Below are 23,047 nucleotides of genomic sequence, written 5' to 3' on the forward strand. Positions count from 1 at the left end.
AGAGGAGCCTGGCGAGCTACAGTTCATGGGATCACCAAGAGACACGATTGAGTGACTATAAACACACAGCACATAGAGTTTAGAAGGTTATTAAAGATCTTCCTGCTGCAAAGCCAAGTCTAGTTAGTCTGTTATAGCTTCAAAAACCCCATAGTTACTGAGAACATATTTTCTTTTTTGCTGATCATTTTCAAGTCAGACATTCTGACACTTCACCCCTAAATACTTCAGCATGCATGTTCTCAGGTGAAGACTGGCATAATCACAGTTTTCACACAAAAGTCATTAAAGCAACAAATATCCAGTTCATATTTAAATGTCCCTTGCTGCGGCTGATGCTAAGTCGCTTCAGTTGTGTCCGACTCTGTGCGACCTCAGAGACAGCAGCCCATCAGGCTCCCCTGTCCCTGGGATTCTCCAGGCAAGAACACTGGAGTGGGTTGCCATTTCCTTCTCCAATGCATGAAAGTGAAAAGTGAAAGTGAAGTCGCTCAGTCGTGCCCGACTCTTAGCGACCCCATGGACTGCAGCCTACCAGGCTCCTTCGTCCATGGGATTTTCCAGGCAAGAGTACTCAAAATGTTTTTTATAGTATTCTTTTAAAAACTAAGATGTATTTCAATATAATTTGAACTATTCCAGACCATCACAAAGGGTAGCAAATTGGGCTTCTCTGGTGGCTCAGTGGGGAGGAGTCCACCCGCCAGAGCAGGGGACACCCGTTTAATCCCTGATCCGGGAAGATCCCACACGCCATGGAGCAGCTGAGCTGTGTGCCATAATTATTGAGCCTGTGCCTTAAAGCCTGGGACCCGCAACTACTGAAGACCCTGCACCCTAGAGCCAGTGCTCCACAACAAGAGAAGCCACGACAGTGAGAAGCCAGCACACCCAAACAAGTGAGTAGCCCTACTCACTGCAACAAGAGAAAAGCCTGTGCAGCAACTAAGATCCAGGACAGCCAAAAATAAATTATTAAAAAAAAATTTTAAGGGTAGCACATTTTGTTTTATAACTTTTTGATTCCCCGAATTTGACAAAAGCACAAACAAAAAAATTAAAAATCAAACCTAATAAAAGCAAATATCCTAAAACAGTATTAGCAGATTTCAGCATATTCAGTTCAGTCACTCCGTTGTGTCTGACTGTGATCCCAGGGACTGCAGCATGCCAGGCCTCGCTGTCCATCACCAACTCCCGGAGTTTACCCAAACTCATGTCCATTGAGTCGGTGATGCCATCCAACCATCTCATCCTCTGTCGTCCCCTTCTCCTCCTGCCCTCAATCTTTCCCAGCATCAGGATCTTTTCAAATGAGTCAGCTCTTTGCATCAGGTGGCCAAAGTACTGGAGTTTCAGCTTTGACATCAGTCCTTCCGATGAACACTCAGGACTGATTTCCTTTTAGGATGGACTGGTTGGCTCTCTTTGCAGGACTGAACTGCTGTTGACGATATTCTGTCTGAACCTAGTTTCTCTCTTTCCCCCTCTTCTCATCACATAGCGGACAAGCCAATGGTAACCCACTCCAGTACTCTTGCCTGGAAAATCCCATGGACGGAGGAGCCTGGTAGGCTGCAGTCCATGGAGTCGCAAAGAGTCGGACATGACTGAGCGACTTCACTTTCACTTTTCACTTTCATGCATTGGAGAAGGAAATGGCAACCCACTCCAGTGTTCTTGCCTGGAGAATCCCAGGGACAGAGGTGCCTGGTAGGAGGTAGTCTACGGGGTGGCACAGAGTCGGACACGACTGAAGCGACTTAGCAGCAGCAGAAAGACGACAACCTTCGAGCCCAGACAAAAGGCCCGGGGGCGGGGCGGGGCGAGAGGCGGAGCATCGGGCGATAAAGTCCCGCCCCCGGACGCGCCGCTTTGCCCCGCCCCTCGCGGCGCCCAGCGACTTGGCTCAGCAGTACCCATGGTGCTTCCCGGCAGAGCCATGGCCAGTAAGTAGCGCCGCGGCCCAAGTTCGGGCTGGAGTGGAGGCTTCCGGTGCGACGCCAGCGGAGCGTCTCGCCCGTTCAGCCCCTTTCTCCATCTCTTGTCCCCGCCGCGCCCTTGGCCTTCTCTGCTCTGGTGTTCGTGGGGCTGTGGGCCCAAGCGGCGAGGGCGGTGGGCGCGGGCGGGGCGGGGAGGAGGAGGCCGCGGAGCGCGGCGCGGCGCACGCCGGGGACTCTGGGCTTCCGAAAGGGCCAGCGCGCCGGAAGGGCTCGCTGCTTGCTCCCCGCCCCGCGGGCTCTTGTGATACGTGAGGCAGACTCCACGAGCATTCCGGGCCGGTCCGCTCCGCTCCAGATTCATCGGCGCGGGAAGGGTGCTTATTTCAAATGCTAATTCCGCACCCTCCCTGGTGGTCTTTGCTATTCCCTACCGCCACCCCCGCTCCAAGACCCGAAGACTATGCACTTTGAGTACAGCTTTCAGTACTTATGAGACCTCAAGTGTTGAGAGTCTGTCCCTTGGGATTCTTGGAGGTTGCTGCTAGTTTTAGATTGGTTTGAACTTGGGTTTTGCAAAGGTGCCAACCTCGAGTATTTGTGGTTTGAGCCCTGTCAGGTGAAAATGAAGCCCCTGTTTTCTTTGATTCGGGCTTGTGTGGTAAGTGAACTCGTTAATTTGCTCCACAGTGCGCTCTTCTCACACCCACTGGGAAATGCTGCCTTCTCTTGAACAACAACAAAAATGGGCAGTTTGTTTCTGCACCTGGACCTTGAACTTTCAGGTTAGGTATTAACGTGTTTGTTGGGGGCTTCCCAGGTGGCTCAGTGGTAAAAGAATCCACCTGCCTATGTAGGAGAGGCAGGTTTGATCCCTGGGTGGAAAAGATCCCCCGGAGAAGGAAATGGCAGCTCACTTCAGTATTCTTGCCTGGGAAATCCCAGGGACAGAGGAGCCTTGTGGGCTACAGTCCACGGGGTCCATAGGGCGGGACACAGCTGAGTACGCATGTGTGACATGTTGCTTACACATCCCCACTCAGGATCAGCCCCAGGGATGAGGTTCTGGCTATGTTCCCAAGTCTGTGCCTGATTCTTTTACATGAAGCAGTAGAGTGCTCTGGGCTTAAAAAGTCTGGAGACCTGGAGTATTACAGTCTTGGTGCAGCCCATGTCAGCAAGTCCTTTGATTGCTTTGGACCTGAGTTTCCTTCCTTTAAAATGAACATAAACCGTTCCTACTGAGGTCTTGTGAGGCTCTCTCAAGGTGATAGTGTTTGTGGGAGTGCTCTCTGTTTTTCATTTCAACATCCTGGAGTGCAGTGCAAGCTGGTGCCTGAATGAACCTCCAGGATTGGAGTATAGAAGTCATTTTACACACCTCCTTCTGAGTGTGACTGTATCTTTCAGAAGAGACTAATGAACTTAGGAGCCGTGGTTCTTGGTGGAGTTGAGGGCAGCGTTGATCTGACTCCGTTGAGGAGTGTTTTCAAGTTACCTGACTTCCCCCACCCACCCAGAAACAAACAAGGCGCCCCTTCTGTCTGCAGTCCAGATTTTGGCTTGATTGTGGCTGTGCCAGTTACTTTTTTGACTGGTTTCTTGCACCTTTCCCTCTGCAAGCCTCTTACTTATTCATCTACAAAATACCGCTAACGATAACCCACAGATGCTTTTATGTGTAAAAGACCTGCACGTTCCCTGTGCTGTTTCCCTGTTGGTCTCTTCGCTTAAGATATTTTATCCTTCCCCTTGGTGAGTCCTTGATTGTTAGATTACAATGAATATTAGTATAGCCAGGGACATGAACTATTCATTTTAATCTAACAGTCAAGGATTAGTATATTATAGCCAGGGACCTGATGACTTCCCTGTAGCTCAGATGGTAAAGTATCGGCTTGTAACGCAGAAGACTTGGGTTCAGTCCCTGGGTGGGAAGATCCTCTGGAGAAGGAAATGGCAACCCACTCCAGTATTGTTGCCTGGAAAATCCCACGGACAGAGGACCCTGGCGGGCTATAGTCTGTGGGTGTTGCAAAGAGATGGGCACGACTGAGTGATTAACACTAGTACTAGGGGCCTGAAAATGAAAAGTGTGTTCATTTTGCAGTTGAGATGAAGTGACTTGTATCCCATCCTCTACCTCAAGGAACTCCCAGCGGTGGAACTGTCCTGCCTCGGCCCCTCTGTGGAGTGGGCGTTTTTCACGATGTTGGCCAGTCCCCACCCTGGTCCTGGACAGTTGCTTTCCCGGGTGGGAGCGGGGAGAGGAAGCCATCAGAGAGCCGTGGGGGATCTCAGCCTACCCTCCCTCAGAAGCAGAGACAAAGCCCCACCTCTCAGTTACAGTGGAGACTTCATGGGGTCTGTGATGTTCTAGTGACAGCTCGGGCTGTTTGCCCCAAAGTAATCATCCCAGCTTTTGTTTCCTGTTTTGTTTTCATCCGTTCTATTTGGCAAGCTATTTGACAAGCTGCATTCCAGCTTCAGTTTAGTTCTTCTCATTGTATTTAGAAGAAACCAAGGAATGAACATCAAGGCTGTATATTGTCAGCGTGCTTATTTAACTTCTATGCAGAGTACATCATGCAAAATGCCAGGCTGGATGAAGCAGAAGCTGGAATCAAGATTGTTGGGAGAAATCAGATGATGATATGCAGATGATACCACCCTTATGGCAAAAAGCAAAGAGAAACTAAAGAGCCTGTTGATGAAGGTGAAAGAGGAGAGTGAAAAAATTGATTTAAAACTCAACATTCAAAAAACTACGATCATGGCATCCAGCCCCATCAGTTCATGGCAAATAAATGGGGAAACAATAATTTTCTTGGGCTGCAAAAGCACCATAGATGGTGACTGCAGCCATAGAATTAAAAGACACTTGCTCCTTGGAAAAAAAGGTATGACAAACTTAGCATATTAAAAAACAGAGACATTACTTTGCCAACAAATATCCAAATAGAGTTATGGTTTTTCCAGTAGTGATGTATGGATTTGATAGTTGGACCATAAAGAAGGCGGAGTGCCTAACAATTGATGCTTTTGAACTGTGGTTTTGGAGAAGACTCTTGAGAGTCCTGTGGACTGCAAGGAGATCAAACTCGTCTGTCCTAAAGGAGATCAGTCCTGGGTGTTCATTGGAAGGACTGATGCTGAGGCTGAAACTCAGTACTTTCACCACCTGATGTGAAGAGCTGACTCACTGGAAAAGACCCTGGTGCTGGAAAAGATTGAAGGCAGGAGGAGAAGGGGACAGCAGAGGATGAGATAGTTGGATGGCATCACTGACTCAATGAACATGAGTTTGAGCAAGCTCTGGGAGTTGGTGATGGACAGAGAAGCCTGGCATGCTGCAGTGCATGGGGTCGCGAAGAGTCGGACAAGACTGAGCGACTGAACAACCACAACAAGGAATGGACATCGAGTTTTCCTACTTTTAGGATTAACCCTTAACCAAACAGGTCTTCATCAAAGGCCAGGGTCTGTCAATGTTGCTTCTCTGGGGACGTTTTTCTAGGTACAGGAGAGACACCCAGAGAGAGAAGTCACTAAAGGTGGAATTTTAGACTCTACAGCAGAGTTGGGGTAGGGAAGCAAGGCCAGGCCAATTAACTTCCAGATAATTCCAGAAGTTTTGCAGAGCTTGTGGGTTATGACATGGTTGGGAACCTTTAATGTAGCCTTCTATCAAGACCACAAGCAGAAACTGTCAGTAAGTGTCCAGGCGGGACTTGGAAACCACACTAGTCAGTTGAACAGGAAAAAATTTATATAGAGGACTATTAACCAGTAAAGGTGATTACGGTAAGAGCTAAGAGAGAGCTCTATAGGAAAAGCAAGTATCGGATGTGGTGACAACCTCAAGAAAGCCTGGAGGAACCGGTGACCTTGCCCCAAGGCTGACAGCAGGGCTGCTTGGCGGGGCTGGTTGTGTGATTTGTGGGACTCAGTCTGCAATGAAAATGTGGGGCCCCTTGTTCAGACAGCAGGAAGAAGTGCTGTTTGGTTTTCCTTCCACAGTGTTTCAGCCTCTCATGGTGTTTTTCGTTTGCTGCTTAATGGTGTGCTCCTCTGGGCACTGGGGGGTTCCTGGGGTGAGTGCAGGCCCTCCCAGGGTCCCTCCCTGTGGCTCATGTGCAGCCCACCGGCTGCCAGGCTCCCTGTCCGCCAGGGGCTGGACCAATGCACTGTGTCCCAGCTGGCGATGGGGAAGCTGAGCTAGGCGTGTCTGCTTCCTTTGGGCTCACGGTGGGGCAGGGACTGCCAGAGAGATTTCACCTGCTGCGCTGGGAGGTGCTCAGCACCTGGGCTGAAGATGGACTGGGGCCTGAGGCCACATGATAAGGGATGCTGCTGCTGCTAAGTCGCTTCAGTCGTGTCCGACTCTGTGCGACCCCATAGATGGCAGCCTACCAGGCTCCCCTGTCCCTGGGATTCTCCAGGCAAGAACACTGGAGTGGGTTGCCATTTCCTTCTCCAATGCATGAAAGTGAAAAGTGAAAGTGAAGTCGCTCAGTTGTGTCTGACTCTTCGCGACCCCATGGACTGCAGCCCACCAGGCTCCTCCATCCATGGGGTTTTCCAGGCAGGAGTACTGGAGTGGGGTGCCATCACCTTCTCCGATGATAAGGGATAGTTCCCTATTCAAGCCCAGTCTCCTCTCTTCTTGTAAGGGAGAGGCTGGCCCTGCTGGTTTCACTTCAGATTCTTGTGCCTGGAGCAGGCTTTCCTTGCACTGTGGCTCTGTCTCAAGGTTGTTCAACCCCAGCACTGTTGACATTTGCTGCTGTTGTTTTAGTCAGTAAGTTGTGTCTGACTCCTTGCAACCCCGTGGACTGCAGCCTGTCAGGCTCCTCAGTTCGTGGGATTCTCCAGGCAAGAATACTGGAGTGAGATGCCCTGCCCTCCTCCAAGGAATCTTCCCAACCCAGGGTGGATAATTCTTTGTCATCAGGGACTGTCGTATGCCTTGTGGCATGTTTGGCAGTGTCCCTGACCTCTGCCCACTAGATGCCAGTAGCACGCCAGCAGTCGTGATCATCAGCAGTGTCTCTAGACGCTGCCACATGTCTTGGGGGTCAGACTTACCCTCTGTTAGGAACTGCTGCTCTATCTGAATCAGCAGTCAGATCTCCTGACCGTTCTTCTCTTTTATCTTCCTCCGCAGCTTTCCGCTTGGCCCTCATCCAGCTTCAGGTTTCTTCCATCAAGTCAGAGAACCTCACTCGAGCCTGTGGCCTCATCCGGGAGGCATCGAAGCAAGGAGCCCAGATAGTCTCCCTGCCTGTAAGTCTGGGGTGGCCACCCCTTTCTGAGCACGGTCATCCCGGTAGTGTGGTGTCTGCTCATTCTGGGTCCTAGGGACCAGCACGGTTCCTTTGGACCCCAGGATGGTTCCTCGTCTGTATGGAAGATGACCTAGCAAGGGTCTTTGTGATAAGGACATGCCAGCTTGGTGACAGGTCTTTAACTTTAGGTCACCTGCTCTGTTCAGAAGCCCAGGAGTCAGAGGGACTTACCTAAATCCAAAATACTCAGTGCCTCAGGCACTTACCTTCTCTGCTTGCATAATCTAGTCTTCACGAGACCAGGACATTGATTTTAGTGCTGAGCTTCTGACATTTTAAAAACATTGTTGAAAATTGTTAACCATTTAGGAAGCCTGTAGTATGCAGTGAGCCAAAGGATGCTACATCAGTTTGCTAGATGACCTGTTTAAAACAGAATCAGCCGAGGATGGGGCCACATTTGTTTGTCAACAAGTACAGGGTTAGCCCCACGGACACTCCCACACTGGTCAGAAGATGCACCTATCGGCCCCTTCTGCTGGCAGAGGCCTGCAGGGGTGAGCGGTGGAACTATTCCTGACCGTCCCCGACCTCGCGGTGGGGAGGAGGCAGCCCTCTGCAAGCCCTGGAGACTCTTCAGGGCTAGCTTGTACTGATATTCTAGGCTCTGGGCCATTTACCAGGGAGGCCAGTGAGTAGGAGTCTCCAGCAGGGGTGCTTGAGATCTTAATGTCGCTCCAGTCGTGGGACTCCCCTCTCCTTGTGTCCAGTCATGGCCTCTTGTCGGTTTAGGCTGCTGGGGGTCAGAGCCTAAAGGCCAGGAGTGAAAGCACTTGAATTCTGCATGTGTTCCCTGCTAATGTGTCTTCTACAAGTTGGTGATCCTCGGCCTTGAGTTTCCTAGCACAGACAAGCAGTCTCAGTGAATGTAAATGAATGAACTGGAGGTGAAATCCATGAGTTTTCTTTTATCATAGAGCTGTTGAGACACATTCAGGGGAGTGAGAGAGTTTGCAGGATCAGAATGATGGCGCTGGAAGGGAGCTTAGAAACATCCCGTCGTGTATCCCATATACATGAGGAAACGCCTTAACCTTGGTGGGTTTCACAGCTTCTGTATTTTTGAAAAACACAGGCTTCATTGCTTTACGTAGTTAATAATATAGTTTTGAGAGTCTGGATTAATCTTAACACCCCTAATCCACTGAGCAAGCCCAGTGGCAGTGGGTCCTGGGTGCCCGACGCTGGGGAGGCGTGGTTCTGTGGACTCAGGGAGAGACAAGTGCAGCTTTTTGCCAAGTGACCAGCATCCGGTTGAGCACACTGACTCCAGCCCCATCTGAGCCTGCGGCCGAGTCCTGTCTGTGGCCACAGGCTCTTTAGCCTAAGGTGTCTGTGTTTTTCTTAGCAGTTGTATTTTTTTACCTCTTTGAGAACTATGTCTTTTTTTACAGCAGAACTTTAAGTCGGGTCCCCCCCACCACCCCGCTTTTTTCTCTTCCAACATTATTCTAGGAGTGCTTTAATTCTCCATATGGCACAAAATATTTTCCTGAATATGCAGAGAAAATTCCTGGTGACTCCACACAGAAGCTTTCTGAAGTGGCAAAGGAATGCAGCATATATGTCATTGGAGGTAACTTCCTACCCTCAAGGTATAGTGGCCTAAACATTAAAAACCATCTGAGAAACTATTGTCACATTTGAACCATGGAATACAAATTAGCCATAGAAGACAGTGAGGTAGATCTGTCTATGTAGGATTGTGGAAGGATCTGCAAGACACACTTTGGTGGAAAAAGAACAAGTTTGGTATGAAATGAACAGGTCCTTCCCTATAGATTAATGATCCACATAAAAGACTGTGTATTTTTATATGTATTTATGTATTAAGGCATAGCGAATATTGTACAAGGACACACACCAAACTGCTGAAAATTGTCTCTGGGGGTACAAGGGCAGGTGGAGATGTGGAAAGAAAAACTGTATCTGAAAGTCTTTAATACAGTGTTAAGACTTTCTTTTTATTTCCCCCATAAAGAGACCACTGACATCAAAGGTAGGTTAGGGTTTTAGGCTTAGTGAAGTAAGTCAGAGAAAGACAAACTCTTTATGCTATCATTTATATGTGGGATTTAAAACAAGAAAACAAATGAATGTAGGTAATAAAACAGAAACAGACTCACAGAACAAACTAGTGGCTACCTGTGGGGAGAGGGAAGAGGGGAGGGGGCATTAGGGATGGGACGAGATTGAAACAACTATGTATAAAATAAATAAGTAACAAGGATATATTGGACAACACAGAGAAATAAAACCATTGTTCTGTAACAATTTTAAATGGAGTGCAATCTAAAAAAAAGATTGAATCATTATGTTGTATGCCTGAAACTAATGTAATATTATAAATCAACTATAATTTTTAAAAAGCAGCTTTATTTATGTGGCTTGTTAAATAAAAATGTTCTATTTGTTTACATAAAAATACAGTAAAACTCTTTAATACAGTAAACAAAATTATTTCTGTATTCTAATACAGTGAGAATTAGAAATAAATAAGGGGTGGAGGAAAGAGGACAGAGTAAGCAGAGATAGAACCACAGGCATCATGTTTAGTGATGGAAAGACTGGCATACCTTCCCACCTCAAGGCCTTTTTGGATACAGTTATGTTGCAGGACCTTGTGGATTTAAGTTGAGCAACTGTGAATTCCCTGTGTTGCACTAATGCTTCAGGTTAAGTGTTGCTCAAGAGCAAAGCTAAATTGAAAAATAGTTTGATTAGTTTTGAAACCTTTCTTTGGCCTCTGACTTAATTACACTTCACCTATACTCCGAAGTTGGTCTCTGAAAAATCATATTCAAGAAGAAAAGAATCATGATTAGATAACCCTTAGAAGACAGTAAACTTTATTGTTGGGCCCAAGAAGATAGTAAACTTTAACAAGCCTTTGTCCTGTTATAAAAGAATGCTTCATTCAGAATGTTTTCTGTGTCTCTCTGTGTCTCTTTCTGTGTTTCTTAACAAAAGGGTCCATTCCTGAAAAGGATGCTGGGAAATTATATAACACCTGCGCTGTGTTTGGACCTGATGGAACTTTACTGGTAAAGCACAGAAAGGTCAGTAGAGAATGTGGCAAGTCTCACTGCCTCTTGAGAATTCACTCTGAAGTTCCCAGTACCCATCCTGTGGTACACACATCAGGCATTGGATTAGTTGGCACAGGTGGTTATACCTGGCTATTGGCCTGCTGATATAAATTGTAGACTCAGCCTGTCAATTTTGGCCAAGGGAAAACCTGCAAGAATTTGGATTAGGATGGTATTAAACATATAGTGATCACTTTGGGGAGAGTTGACATCTTTGCCGTGGTAATGCATGCATATGCACTTAGGATTGTTAAGTCTTCTTGGTAAATTGATCCTTTTCTCATTATGATATGTCCCTTTTTCTGGTATACTGATAGTCTTGACGTTTATCTCTGATATTAGTAAAGCCACTGTAGCCTTCTTCTAATTACTGTTTGTATGGTACATGTTTTTCTAATCTTTTATTTTCAGTCTGTATGTCTCTTTATATATAAATGCTTCTTTTGCAGACAGCATGTAGTTGGGTCTTGCTTTTTTACATTCTGACAATCTTTGCCTTTTCACTGGAGTGGTCACTCTATATTTAAAGTAATTATTGACATGATTAGATTTTAAGCACGTAGACATTGAATTACTGTTTGCCTTTGTTCCTCTTTCCTGCATTGTTTTGAGTTGAGTAGTAGTTTGCTTTTTTCCCCCCTAAGGTGTTGCCCTAGGGATTACAATATGCACACTTTATCTTGTCATAGTCTTCTTAGTTAATAATCTTGTTTCTTCATGTGAAATTTAAGAACCTGGCAGTTGTATCGGTCCATTCTTTATGCTGTGGTTCTCATACATATTGCATCTATATACATTAGAAATCCCACAAAATACTAATTTTTAATTTCAGTAGTCACTTGTATTTTAAAGACATTAAGAGAAATATTTCATGTTTACCCCGCTGTTTACCATTTCTGGTATTTTTCTTTTCTTCCTGAAGATCTTAGTTCTGTCTGGTATGTTTACCGTCAAACAAAAAGACCTCCTTTAGCATTTTGAAGTGAGCATCTGCTAGATATGAATTCTCTTAGTTTTATTTATGAATATACCTTTACTTTGCCATTTTTTAAAAGATATTTTTGACGTGGACTGTTTTTTAAAATCTTTTTGAATTTGTTGCAGTATAGTTTCTGTTGCTTATGTTTTGGTCTTTTGGCCAAAAGGCATGTGGGTTTTTAGCTCCCTGACCAGGGGTCTAACACCTGCCCCCTGCAGTGGAAGGTGAAGTCTTAGCCACTGGACCGCCAGGGAGTCTCTGCCTTCATTCTTAAAAGATGTGTTTGGTGGAATAGAATTCTGGGTTGACACTTTTCTTTTTTTCCTCAGATGTTTGAGAGACCATTATTCATTATTCAGTTATCTTCTAGCCTCTCTTTTCCCCTCTGATACAAAGTTAGTAGGGTTCCCAGGTGGCTCAGTGGGTAAAAGAATCCGCTTGCCAGTGCAGGAGATGTTGGTTCGATCCTTGGGTTGGGAAGATCCCCCGGGAGGAGGGCATGGTGACCCACTCCAGTATTCTTGCCTGGAGAGTCCCATGGACAGAGGAGCCTGGTGGGCTACAGTCCACAGGGTCGCAGAGTCAGATACGACTGAAGCAGCTGAGCATGCACACACGCGTGAAGTCAGTGGTAATCTGTACTGTTCTCCTGCGTGTAATCCATGGTTTCTCTACCTGCCTTCAGATCTTTTCATAATCTTTAGTTCTCAGTATTTTGACTCTTACATTCCTGATACAAGGGTTTTTTTTTTTTTTTTTGTATTCTTCCTGCTTTGTGTTTCTTTAATCTGTAAATTTAGTTTCTCACTATATTTGGGAAACTTGGGAGCATTAGAGTGACCACTCCAGTTAAAAGGCAGAGATTGTTAGAATGAAATATTCAAGAAATATTAAATATTTTTCTGTCCCATTCTCTTCTTATGGGACTCCAATTTGGATACTGTTCACCAAACCCGGTCACCAAGGCTGTGGATTTTTGTTTTTCAACACTTTGTCTTCTTCAGAGTGCATGTTTTTCATTGATCTTTTATGTTCACTGAGGCTTCTGTAATCTCCCCTCTCCTGTAATCCAGTGAAATTTTTAAAAATTTCAGATGTTGAATTTTTCATTTCTCGAATATTTATTTCATTCTCTTTTTACAGCTTTTATTCTCTACTGTGTTTCCTCTTTGTTTATTTGTTAGGAGCATCTGTTTCTTTACTTGCCTGAGGTTAGTTTCAGTGGCTGCTTTAGTGTCTTCGGTAGTGATCACATCTGGGTCTTCCGGGGTCTGCTCCATTGCTGCTGTTCTCTAAGAGTTTGGGTCATAGCTTTGTGTGTCCAGTTTTTTGGATTGTTTATTGGATTATATGTTGTTGAGACTCTAACTTCTATTGCGTTCGCCCGAAAAGTGTTGAGTTTTTTATTTGACCAGGTAGGTAGTTGGGGCACACTCACAGGCCAAAGTCTTCCTCGGTGAGGTGGGTGGCAACGCAGCTGCTCTGCCTGTTGTAAAGTTTAGCTTCAGCTGGGCTGCCCAGAGTCTGCCCCACACATCTTTAGTGCATTGGTTAGTCAGAGATTTGGACAGCTTTTATATGTAAAATTTAGGGCTCTTCTTTTGCTTTCTCCTTTTAAGTATCTTCCCCTCACTTTCCAGCTGCTGTGAAGCTCTGTCCTTTGATTCCTTGGCTGTTGTGTTGGTGGGTAGTTGTGAGCACCACTCCCAGCAACAGCTGGGGCCTTGCTTCCAAATAAAAGTTGTAAACAGGTGGGAAACTCACCCACCACTAGGTCCTGTCTTCCAGAAGTTGACTTCTCTCTAATTTTTGCCTGATTTTGATTATTGTCAAGTGCTTTTAAGTAGTTGTATTTTTTTGTTTTGTTTTGTCCAGAGTTCAGGGTTACCTGTGAGAAAGCTGGTCTTATAGGAGCCACTCTGCCATGACTGGAAACAGACCCAGCATTGGGCTGTGAGAATGGAGTTTTCCAGTTCATGAATATATTTCTCTTTCCATTTTCTTAGGCTTTCTTTAATTTCTCTCAAAGTTTTTAAAATAGTTTTTTGGATATAGTCTTATATCATTTACTAGATTTATTCCTAAATGGTATTTCTGATATCCTTTCATTTTCTGATTCTTGCTAGTATATAGACGTACAGCAAATTTTAAAAATACTGACCTTGTATATATAATACCCTTGCTTAAACTCAGTCATTCTAATAATTCACCTGTGTATGACCTTTGACATTCCTTAGGTACACAATTATTATCTGAGAATAATGGCTTTTAATTTTTTCTTTCTAGTCTTTACCTTTTTTATTGTTTTCCTTCACCTTATTGCTTTGGTTAGGACCTCTGGTACAATGTTGAATAGCAGGTGTACTTACCTTGTTCCTAATCTCAACAGGAGAAGAGTTTTAATGTTTCACCTTTAAATAGGTTTCTTTAGATTTTTTTTTTTTGCAGATTCTCTTATTAAAGGAATTCCCATCCTAGAAGAGTTTTTCTCTTTTATTTTTTAAATAAGAATGTTGTTCAGTGACTCAGTCGTGTCCAACTCTGCGACCCCATAGACTGCAGCGTGCCAGGCTTAAATAAGAATGGATGTAGAAATTTACCAAATGCTTATTATACACCTCTTAGGATGATCATGTGATTCTTCTCCTTTATTATGTTCATGTGGTAAATCACTTTGATTTTTCAAATGTTAAATCACATTTGCTTTCTTTGAATAAATCCAATTTGGAAGTTACTTTTTAATATGTTACTGCATTGGGTTTGGAAAACTACCTATTTTTGATCACTCGCACACTTTCTACCTCTCCTTGCCAATGTGTCAGTTTGATTCTAATTCTGAGAATTCTTCATTTAGCATTTATATTGAGTAAAAAAAGCAGCGCATTAATTGCTTTCCATAAGAAATCTAGATGCTGATTTGCACACCACCAAGGGAAGAAGGATCATACAACCTACAGCATCATTTTTCCAGTTCCCTGCGTTAGAAGTCGTTTTCATAGGATGTCATCAGCTTGTGGGGTGGGTTGTGGGCAGGTTGGCGCTGCCCTTTGTACAAGTGATCTTAGAACACCCCCTTGGCTGACCATGGAAAGGTGTATGTGATTATTGCCATGAACCCTGCTGGAAAGGAGGTAACCAAATCCTTTATTTGTGATGCAGCTCCATCTGTTTGACATTGATGTTCCTGGGAAAATCACATTTCAAGAATCTGAAACATTGAGTCCTGGTGATAGTTTCTCCACATTTGATACTCGTACGTACCAGATAAATTCACTTTCAGCAGTACCAGTAGACAAGGATCAAGTAGTCCTTTGTGTTTCATTATGTTGCTTCCCAACTTCTTTACAAAACCTGACTGGAAGGCCAGGGGGGAGAAGGGCAGAGAATGGTCAGAGATCTAGAAAGTGGGGGATTTAATGGAGAACTAAGGGCTTGACATGACTGTGCTTTTCCACTGGTCACAGCCTTTATGAGTGTGATAGCTTCCAGCCTGTACCTATTAGGCCATGACTGAACACCTCCCGCTTAGATAAGAAACATTTGTTAATAATTAGAGTGAGTTTCTCATTTCTGCTCTACTGTACATGATGTTCTCACGAGGCAGAGTCCACGCAGGAGCAAGCCTGCATGTTCTCTCTGTGCACGGGCCCTGCATGAATGTACCCCCGTCAGGGTTCTGTGACCATTGGATCTCGGAGACTTCCCCTGGCCGCACCTGCTTCAGGAGATTAACTTTGTACATTTTCTGTTTGGAGAACAGCTTACTGCAGTGTGGGCCTGGGTATCTGCTATGACATCCGCTTCTCAGAGCTGGCGCAGATCTATGCACAGAGAGGTGAGGCTGCCTTGGGTTAGGACATTGATTGATTGCCTTGGAGATTGATTGGCTCTGGGCTTTGTGGGTGGAGGGAATCCTTGGTCAGAAAACCTGGAGGAGGTCTTGAGCTCCACGTCTGTGTGAGTTCTCAGACTGCTTCTGCGAATGGGCAGTGTGGTTTTCCGGAGGTTGTAGTTTAACACACCACACAGCTGAGGCAGGAGCCATGTTCCTAAACTAAATGTCTGCTCTGCCGTTAGAGCCCTTCCGGCTGCTGGGTTTGGAGAGGCACCTGGGCCCCAGTAGTAGGTCTTCCTGCACATGCCTTTCACCACTCACTAGCCCTAGATGTTGGGAACAGCAAAAAGGTAGTCAGTGCCACTGTGGTCCAGAGGACCATCCTGCCAACCTTGAGAAGCACAAGTCAGAGGAGAAGCCCTGGGCTTTGGTTCCAGCTCTGCCCCATAATTGGCACAGTGCTTTGGGTAAATTAGTCTCTGGAGAACTGTGGGTCTCAGTTTTCTCATAGGAAAGATGTGAGGATTACAGACAGAGAACTTACGAAGCTCCTCATATGATGCTCAACCATGCTAGCATCCTTACTAGACTGCCAGAGGTACTCTGACACGAGTTTGTCTGTCACTATAAAGTGACGTGGGTGCAGACGGTTTGACACCCTGCTCAGCAAAAGGTGGAGGTGCAAGGGCTCCAGGCTGGCTGTCTCAGTTGAGTCTTAGCTGTAAGAAGTAGAGCAATTAGTCGTCTCCTCATTTCAGTTGATGAACATCACAACACGTGGTCCTTGACCCTGGGAGCTGTCCACATGGTGCTGGGAGAAGTCTGAATGACAGATTCCCCACGTTTTTCAAGCAAAGTCACCTTTGCTTGAAAAGTGGTTGTCAGGATCACTGCACTTGTGTGTATGTGTTGTGTGTGTGTCACTAGAGGAATTCACAGCCATCTATAACACTGCTGAATCTGTTCACATTGGGGGAGTTCGAGTTTGGTCCCCACTAGGTAAGGAGCAGAGGGAGGGCTAATGTAACGGTTGGGTGTCCACCTGCATCCCTCTTCTCTGGCCTTTCTCGCCCCAAGGCTGCCAGCTGTTGGTATATCCTGGAGCTTTTAATCTAACCACCGGGCCAGCCCACTGGGAGTTGCTTCAGCGAGGCCGGTAAGAAAACACCTGTGTTTCTCTGCGAAAATGTTTGCGGTTTGGTGGAAGCATCAGCCTTCCCCATATGGAATGCTGCCTCTGACTCAGGCTGCCCTGGCACCCAGAGGCAGTTCCCAAAGGTGACTCTTTGTCTTCCAGTCCAAAAGGAGGGTGTCTGCTGTGGGCTCCTTCTCAGAAGCCACAGCACCAGCCTTGTGGATTTTGAGGACTGATGTCTGCATTTCCAGGAGCATTTACCCATCAAGTGGGCAGTGATTTTATTTTCCTGTGTTCAGATAAGAATTTCTGTCTCTGATAGAGTTGCCAGCAGGTTTTGCAGAGAATTGGAGACCCACGGAGTGTACATGGCTGGAGCCAAGGCAAAGGCAAGGGTTCCTTAGTCTGACAGCCCGAGGGAGAGACTTGTGGTCACACTCAGCAGTCCCTGTGCCGTGTAGATGGGCGCCTACCCTACTCCATCCTGCAGCGTTTCCTGCTAGTCTCGGTACTCTGCCAAGACACTTGTGATCAGTTCTTGTTCTTCTAACCTCTAAGTTCTGAGCGCTGCGTGGCTGTGCTGTGCACGGGACAGTTACTGTCTCCTTAGTTGCCCGAGGAGTGGTGAAGGGCAAATAGCAGAGGTGGGTGCAACATAGAAGGGAACAGGAATGTGACTGTGAAGTGCTCTGCAAACCATGAAATGCTGCTCAGAGATGATGGGTTGTTCATGAAAAGATTTTTTTAAATTGAGGTATTATATACTGATACTTACAGAAAAGTGTATTAGTTTTAAGTTTACAGATCAGTGAATTTTTACATATGGATTCACCTCTGATCAGGATCAAATCTAGAACATTTATAGCCCTTTGGAATGCTCCTCTTTTCTCCTTCTCAGTCAGTACTCTCCTCTCTCTGCCCAGAGGTGGCCACTATGCTCACATCTGGAGATAACAGTGATTTTTATTGGAAGGGGATGTAGAAGTGTTTGGCTGGTTGCGTGATGGAAGGTGGTAGGGGTATGTGATCCCATGAGTATTAATAAATGCTGCTTTGTTGAAAGCAGGAAAAGCTGGAGAGAGCCTGGGATGACCTGGTATGAATCTGTTGTTCGAGCTTGGAGGGCTGTGGGTCAGGTGGCTTGGTGTAGCCACGCTACCATCTGGAATTCTTGCCTAATTTGAGGTGATGGGACTGCCCCATTGGCATGGAAGGGCCCTGCAGCTCTACCCGGGGTGTTGTTCCAGCGAGGCCAGTCCATTCTCTCTGGTCACCTGGGTTGCATGAACCAGAGAAACTCTGCTCTTTGCCCGTTACAGGTTGGCTCAGGCCAGGGTTTCTTACTATGGTGCTATTGACACTTTGGAGGAAATGGCTCTTTGTTGTGGGGGCCGTCCTCTGTGTTGCAGGATGTTTGCGGCACCCCTGACTTCTACTCCTCAATGTCAGTAGCCATCCCTTGGTCAGAATGTCTCCAGACACTGGCAGAAGTCCCCTGCTGGGCAAAATTGCCCCAGTTGAGAACTAGCTTGTGCAGCAAGGTCTTTTTTGAAGAAAGAGTTCTGTGGCTTTGAATGTTTCTTCCATGTCCGAGCCAGCCTGTCCTGTCTTAGTTTTTGAAAGAAGGGTCTGGACACTTAGGATAAAAATGTCTCAGATCTGTACTGTGTGATTTACCTCTTTTCTGTCCGTTGACCACAGGGCTGTTGATAATCAGGTGTACGTGGCCACAGCATCTCCCGCCCGGGATGAGAAAGCCTCCTATGTTGCCTGGGGACACAGCACCGTCGTGAGTCCTTGGTGAGTCGGCTCTGCAGGGACGGGCTCACTGAGCTCGAGGGAGGGGCTGCTTGGGCAGTGGGTTGTCTGATTCCCGAGTGGCCCTGCGCCTCCCTCCACTGCCGTCTGCCCGCAGGCCTGCCAGCTCACTAGCTCTCTCTGTGGGAGGAGCTTCCACTTGAAACTCTTGCGAGAGAGAAGTGGCCCAGCTCTCCTGACTGAGTGCTTGGCTGCAGCCCTGTTCTGAGTTTCTGAGTGACGTTCATCGTCAACCAAACTTGGAAACGAGGCAGAAGTCACGGGTGGGTGGTTTTTTAGTAAAAGAGGCTCCCAAACTCTTGGCTTTGGGTTAAAATTTAGACCGGGTCACTGGACCTAGGGCTGGGATGAGTTGAGGGTAAGGATTTTGCTCCCTGCATAATGCTTAGAGGAGAGTGGAGGATGGGTTGAATTAAGAGGAACTGTGAACTTGTCCTCTGTGAGAGGGTAAAGCATTCTGTTACTTAGGGAAACCAGCACGGAAGTCTGCCCAGATACATACACAGCCATATGGTAATAGACATGTCTTACCAGCATTTGTACAATTTACATGGTACTTTCACACACATTATCTCAATTTGAGCTCTCAAGGACTTATGTTTATTTAGCCCAGTTAATAGATGGTAGACTTGAAGTTCACAGGATAAAGTGGCCAGAATTGGTGTTTGGAGCCAGGACTTTTGAATTCAGAACTTAGATTTATTCCATACTACTTCTCAGTATGTCTGTATGATTACGACACACACACACACACACACAGATAGGTATTTCTAAAATTTCAGGATAAACATATCAGTAACAAGGCTGCAGGGGCTTACATGTCACTGTGGGATTCCCAGAGTTCTCTCTTCTGACTTTGTAGGACTCACAGATGAATGTGTGTGGTGGGGAAGGCCTTGGGAGATATGGCCAGTGGGAGATTCTCAGTGAGTCTCCTGCACATTTGGATCTGGGGTGCATTGGAAGGCCGGAAGGATCGAGTTGGCTTCAAAATTTTCTTAAACTTGACTTGGGTTCCTCTGCAGACATTAGTGATCGGCTTACTGACCTGGTGGGCAGCTCTGCTCACCCAGCTGGTTCTCCTGGTGAACTCTTACTCTTCAGGCTGGCTGCTTTTGACACAGTTGGTTACATAAGATTTGCCTGTATTTCTTCCTTTGTGGAATTTCCCCCATTTGGTTGGGAGCTGTATGGCTTATTTGTCATTGTGATAGGTGCCTAGGGTTAACATAGAGATGTTTGCATGCTGGGGCAAATGGGGAAAAAATAGAAGAAAGAGACTAGAAAAGGATTCAGTTAAACGGCATTAATGATGATGTCTGTAGCTTATTGTGTCAAAAATCTGTGGCCCTAGATGGAACCATTTATTATATCAGATTGTTTGTTTTATTGGATCATTTTGTTTTGTGCTTTGGAAAGATTTCACAGATAAGGTTTTTTTAAATTAATGATTGATTTTCGGCTGTGCTGGGTGTTCATTGCTGCACGCAGGCTTTCTCTAGTTGTGGCAAGTGGGGGCTGCTCTCATGTTGTGGAGCACAGGCTTAGTAATTGTGGCACGTGGGGTTAGATGCCCTGCAGCAGGGGGGATCTCCTTGGACCAGGGATTGAACCCGTGTTCCCTGCATTGGCAGGCAGTTTCTTAACCAGTGGACCATCAGGGAGGTCCCACAGCTGTGTTTTGGAAGGCCTGTTTTGGGCCAAGAGACTCAGTACTGGAAATAGTTTTCCAAATCAGCTTTTCCTCAGATTTTGTGGAGTGTTGTTGTTTCCAGTATGGGGTTCCTCCGGGGCATGGTTCTACCACTCCTACTCAGGCCTCATAGGTTGAAATCTCTCCCTCCAAACCCAAAAGCCATTATCATAGGGATCCAAGGATCACAGACACGAGGCCAGAGATCCAGGCAGACCCAAGCCTTCCGTCTCCATCTCCAGGGTTATGTAGCAGCCTTGGGAGGTGTGAAGAAACAGCTAGACTGCCCTTGGAAAGGGATCTTGAATGTACTCACTACAGGGTGGAAGTAATAATCTATAGTAGGAATAGGAAAGTTTTATTCAAGCCAAACTGAGGACTGTAGCCTAAGAGACAGCTTCTCAGATAGCTATGAGGAATTGTTCTGAAGAAGCATTGTTTGCAGCAGTTTTATATCTTATCAGAGCAAGGAACATCAAACACAACAGGCCCAATCCTTCAAGATTAAAAAAAAAAAAAAGATTATTTTCTCACTATGTCCTCACAGAGCTCATATTTCTACTTTATAGATTAGGAAGTAGAGATTCCACATGGCTTGCCAGAAGACCACATAGCTACTTAAGTGGTTCAGTTCAGTTCAGTTCAGTTCAGTTGATCAGTTGTGTCTGACTCTGCTACCCCATGGACTGCAGCACGCCAGGCCTCCCTGTTCATCACCAGCTCCCGGAGTTCACTCAACTCAGGTCCATCAAGTCAGTGATGCCATCCAATAATCTCATCCTCTGTCGTCCCCTTCTCCTCCCTCCTTCAGTCTCTCCCAGCATCACGGTCTTTTCAAATGAGTCAGCTCTTCACATCAGGTGGTCAAAGTATTGGAGTTTCAGCTTCAGCATCAGTCCTTCCAATGAATATTCAGGACTAATTTCCTTTAGGATGGACTGGTTGGATCTCCTTGCAGTCCAAGGGACTCTCAAGAGTCTTCTCCAGCACCACAGCTCAAAAGCATCACAGGCATTTATGCCCATCTTTTCTTGTTTTAAATCTCAGATTCTTTCCCATTTGGCCTGTGAGATAGGGAGGAAAAACAGAGATAGTAAATAACAGCAAGCATCAGGGAATTGACTCATTCTCCCCTGAATGTTTTTCAGGGGGGAGGTCCTTGCCAAAGCTGGCACTGAAGAGACGATCGTGTATGCAGATATAGGTAAGATTCACTCTGGCCCAGTTTAGCTGTCTGGTGTCCCTAAGTGCCCTGAGGCCAGATTCTATACCTGTAGAACACAGGACTCCTTTATACCCTGCCCTCCTCATTTATCCTTGGTTCTGTGGCTAAGCCCTGGGCTCTGTCTCAGCCTGAGTTTTCTTGGTTTGGTTTGAAATGACACCAGGGGCAGTGTCAGGCTGAATGTCCCTCCAGACAAGGCCCACGAGTAAATTACTGGCTGGGGCTCTGGTTGTTTCTCTACTGTTTGGGGAAGAAGCTCCTGTTGGCAAGTAAGGAATCACATCTGCTAATAGTGCACTTTTCTGTTTTTGCAGACCTGAAGAAGTTGGCTGAAATTCGCCAGCAAATCCCCATTTTTAGCCAGAAGCGATCAGACCTCTATGCAGTGGAGGCCAAAAAATCCTGATGTTTCCGACATGTCATAAAACAGGAAGATATGTTTCTACAGGATAATCGACAATCTTATGAATTCTTTAATGGAAATTAAAAAAAAAAAATTTTCAGCCTTTTCCCTTCCTGGAAAGGGAAGCTCTGTTGGGATGATGGAACTAATGCTGGCATTCTCCAAACCATATAAAATGGTCAAAAAGGGCTGGCATTGAAGAACAGGAGGGGGGGCGGTGGTGGCTCTAAATCTTCCATATTCAAGTTGTCTCAAGCAGTCATTAAAATATCAGATCCTGGTATCCTTGATGGTTGATCCACCTGGTACAAGTATATCTGTGTGGTGAACCTCTTTTCTGATTGCTGGAATTGGAATACATTATGCAGAAACCTTGGTCTTTGAGCAGCATCTTAATGTCACATTTTGGTCTGTGAGTAACTGTGGTGTTTGCTAGAGGAGATGGCACCTCCGCCCTCCCTGGCACCCTTCAGTTCAGTTCAGTTCAGTCGCTCAGTCATGTCCGACCCCATGAATCGCAGCACGCCAGGCCTCCCTGTCCATCACCAACTCCTGGAGTTCACCCTTAGGGTTCTTCAAATTCAGGCAGGAGCTAAGGATTTAAGACCCCTCCCTAGTTTTAAGGGAAATGTTGCAAACATGAGCCCCCTGGCAGTGGCATAATTTGGTCAAGGCAACTGAAGTGTGAGCTGCAAAAGATTCTCTTAATATGGGTGAGTGTCTGAAAGTCAAATGGCAGCCCACTCCAGTGTTCTTGCTTGGAGAATCCCAGGGACGGGGGAGCCTGGTGGGCTACCGTCTATGGGGTCGCAGAGTCGGACATGACTGAAGTGACATAGCAGCTAGTAACACTTTTAGCTTGATAAAGTCAAGTTTTTAGCTTAGTGGTTTTCAGAATCCTTTTACACAATTAAAATTGAAGAATTCCATTGGGCTTTTCTCTATGTATGTTATAGCTGGCGATGAGTTAGTAGATGTTTAACAACCAGCAGTCTGAGAAAGCTGATTTTGTGGAAGCATTTCCCAATTTTTAAGGTGTACTTACTGCCAAATTCAAGCTATCAATATAACACTTCGAAACACAGTGCTGGAAGTCTAATTAGCTCTTGTGAGCTGGTGTAAGTCTTCTCTAGCACACTGCTGTTTACCTGTATAGAGATATTTGCCATATTAGAAAGTAAGATTTTATTTTATTTTTTTTGAAAGTAAGATTTTAAAACAAGAATACATGAATACACATCCCTTTAGCTGTAAGAATAATGAATAATGACATTATCGAGTGCAATTTAACCTTTGAAAAACAGCACTGTATACTGAGAAGGGTTCAACAGTGAAAAAGTTAAATGACTTTTTAAAAATAAGTGTACAATTTGGCAAAATTTGACATGTATATGTCCATGAAGCCACATTAGTCAAGATAATGATTATACCCACCACCCCTAAAAGCTTCCTTGTGCTATTTTTTTTTAAGCCAATAGTTCCATTTTATTTTATTTTTTTTTTGTGCTATTTAATAATCTCTCTAGCTACTCCTCTTATCCCCAGGTGATCACTGATCAGCTTTGTCACTACAGACTAGTGA

At 45.6% G+C, this 23,047-nt stretch overlaps 1 protein-coding gene across 3 annotated transcripts; it reads left to right on the top strand.

Moving 5' to 3' along the window:
* NIT2 (nitrilase family member 2) lies at window positions 1,864-21,840 on the top strand. Of its 3 annotated transcripts, none has more exons than XM_018058876.1 (10): window positions 1,864-1,949; window positions 7,108-7,226; window positions 8,744-8,864; window positions 10,259-10,347; window positions 14,516-14,609; window positions 15,117-15,191; window positions 16,269-16,347; window positions 18,028-18,126; window positions 20,986-21,041; window positions 21,377-21,840. In XM_018058876.1, the coding sequence occupies exons 1-10, from the start codon at window positions 1,922-1,924 to the stop codon at window positions 21,466-21,468; spliced, it is 852 nt and encodes a 283-aa protein (XP_017914365.1). In that variant the 5' UTR covers window positions 1,864-1,921; the 3' UTR covers window positions 21,469-21,840. The 3 variants fall into 3 exon arrangements, with proteins under 3 accessions (XP_017914365.1, XP_017914382.1, XP_017914348.1); XM_018058893.1 differs by having other exon boundaries at window positions 1,883-1,949; window positions 8,744-8,883; window positions 21,377-21,838; XM_018058859.1 differs by lacking the exon at window positions 1,864-1,949 and adding an exon at window positions 2,671-2,725.

Source organism: Capra hircus, chromosome 1 (assembly GCF_001704415.2).
Source record: "Capra hircus breed San Clemente chromosome 1, ASM170441v1, whole genome shotgun sequence".
Taxonomy (NCBI): Eukaryota; Metazoa; Chordata; class Mammalia; order Artiodactyla; family Bovidae; genus Capra; species Capra hircus.

Excerpts from the sequence above, each read along its gene's own strand:
- NIT2 (XM_018058859.1), top strand. The coding sequence starts at position 2,686 with ATGGGCAGTTTGTTTCTGCACCTGGACCTTGAACTTTCAG. Across the intron at positions 2,726-7,107 it reads CCTGGACCTTGAACTTTCAG|CTTTCCGCTTGGCCCTCATC; the intron begins GTTAGGTATTAA and ends CTTCCTCCGCAG. Across the intron at positions 15,192-16,268 it reads GCAGATCTATGCACAGAGAG|GCTGCCAGCTGTTGGTATAT; the intron begins GTGAGGCTGCCT and ends TCTCGCCCCAAG.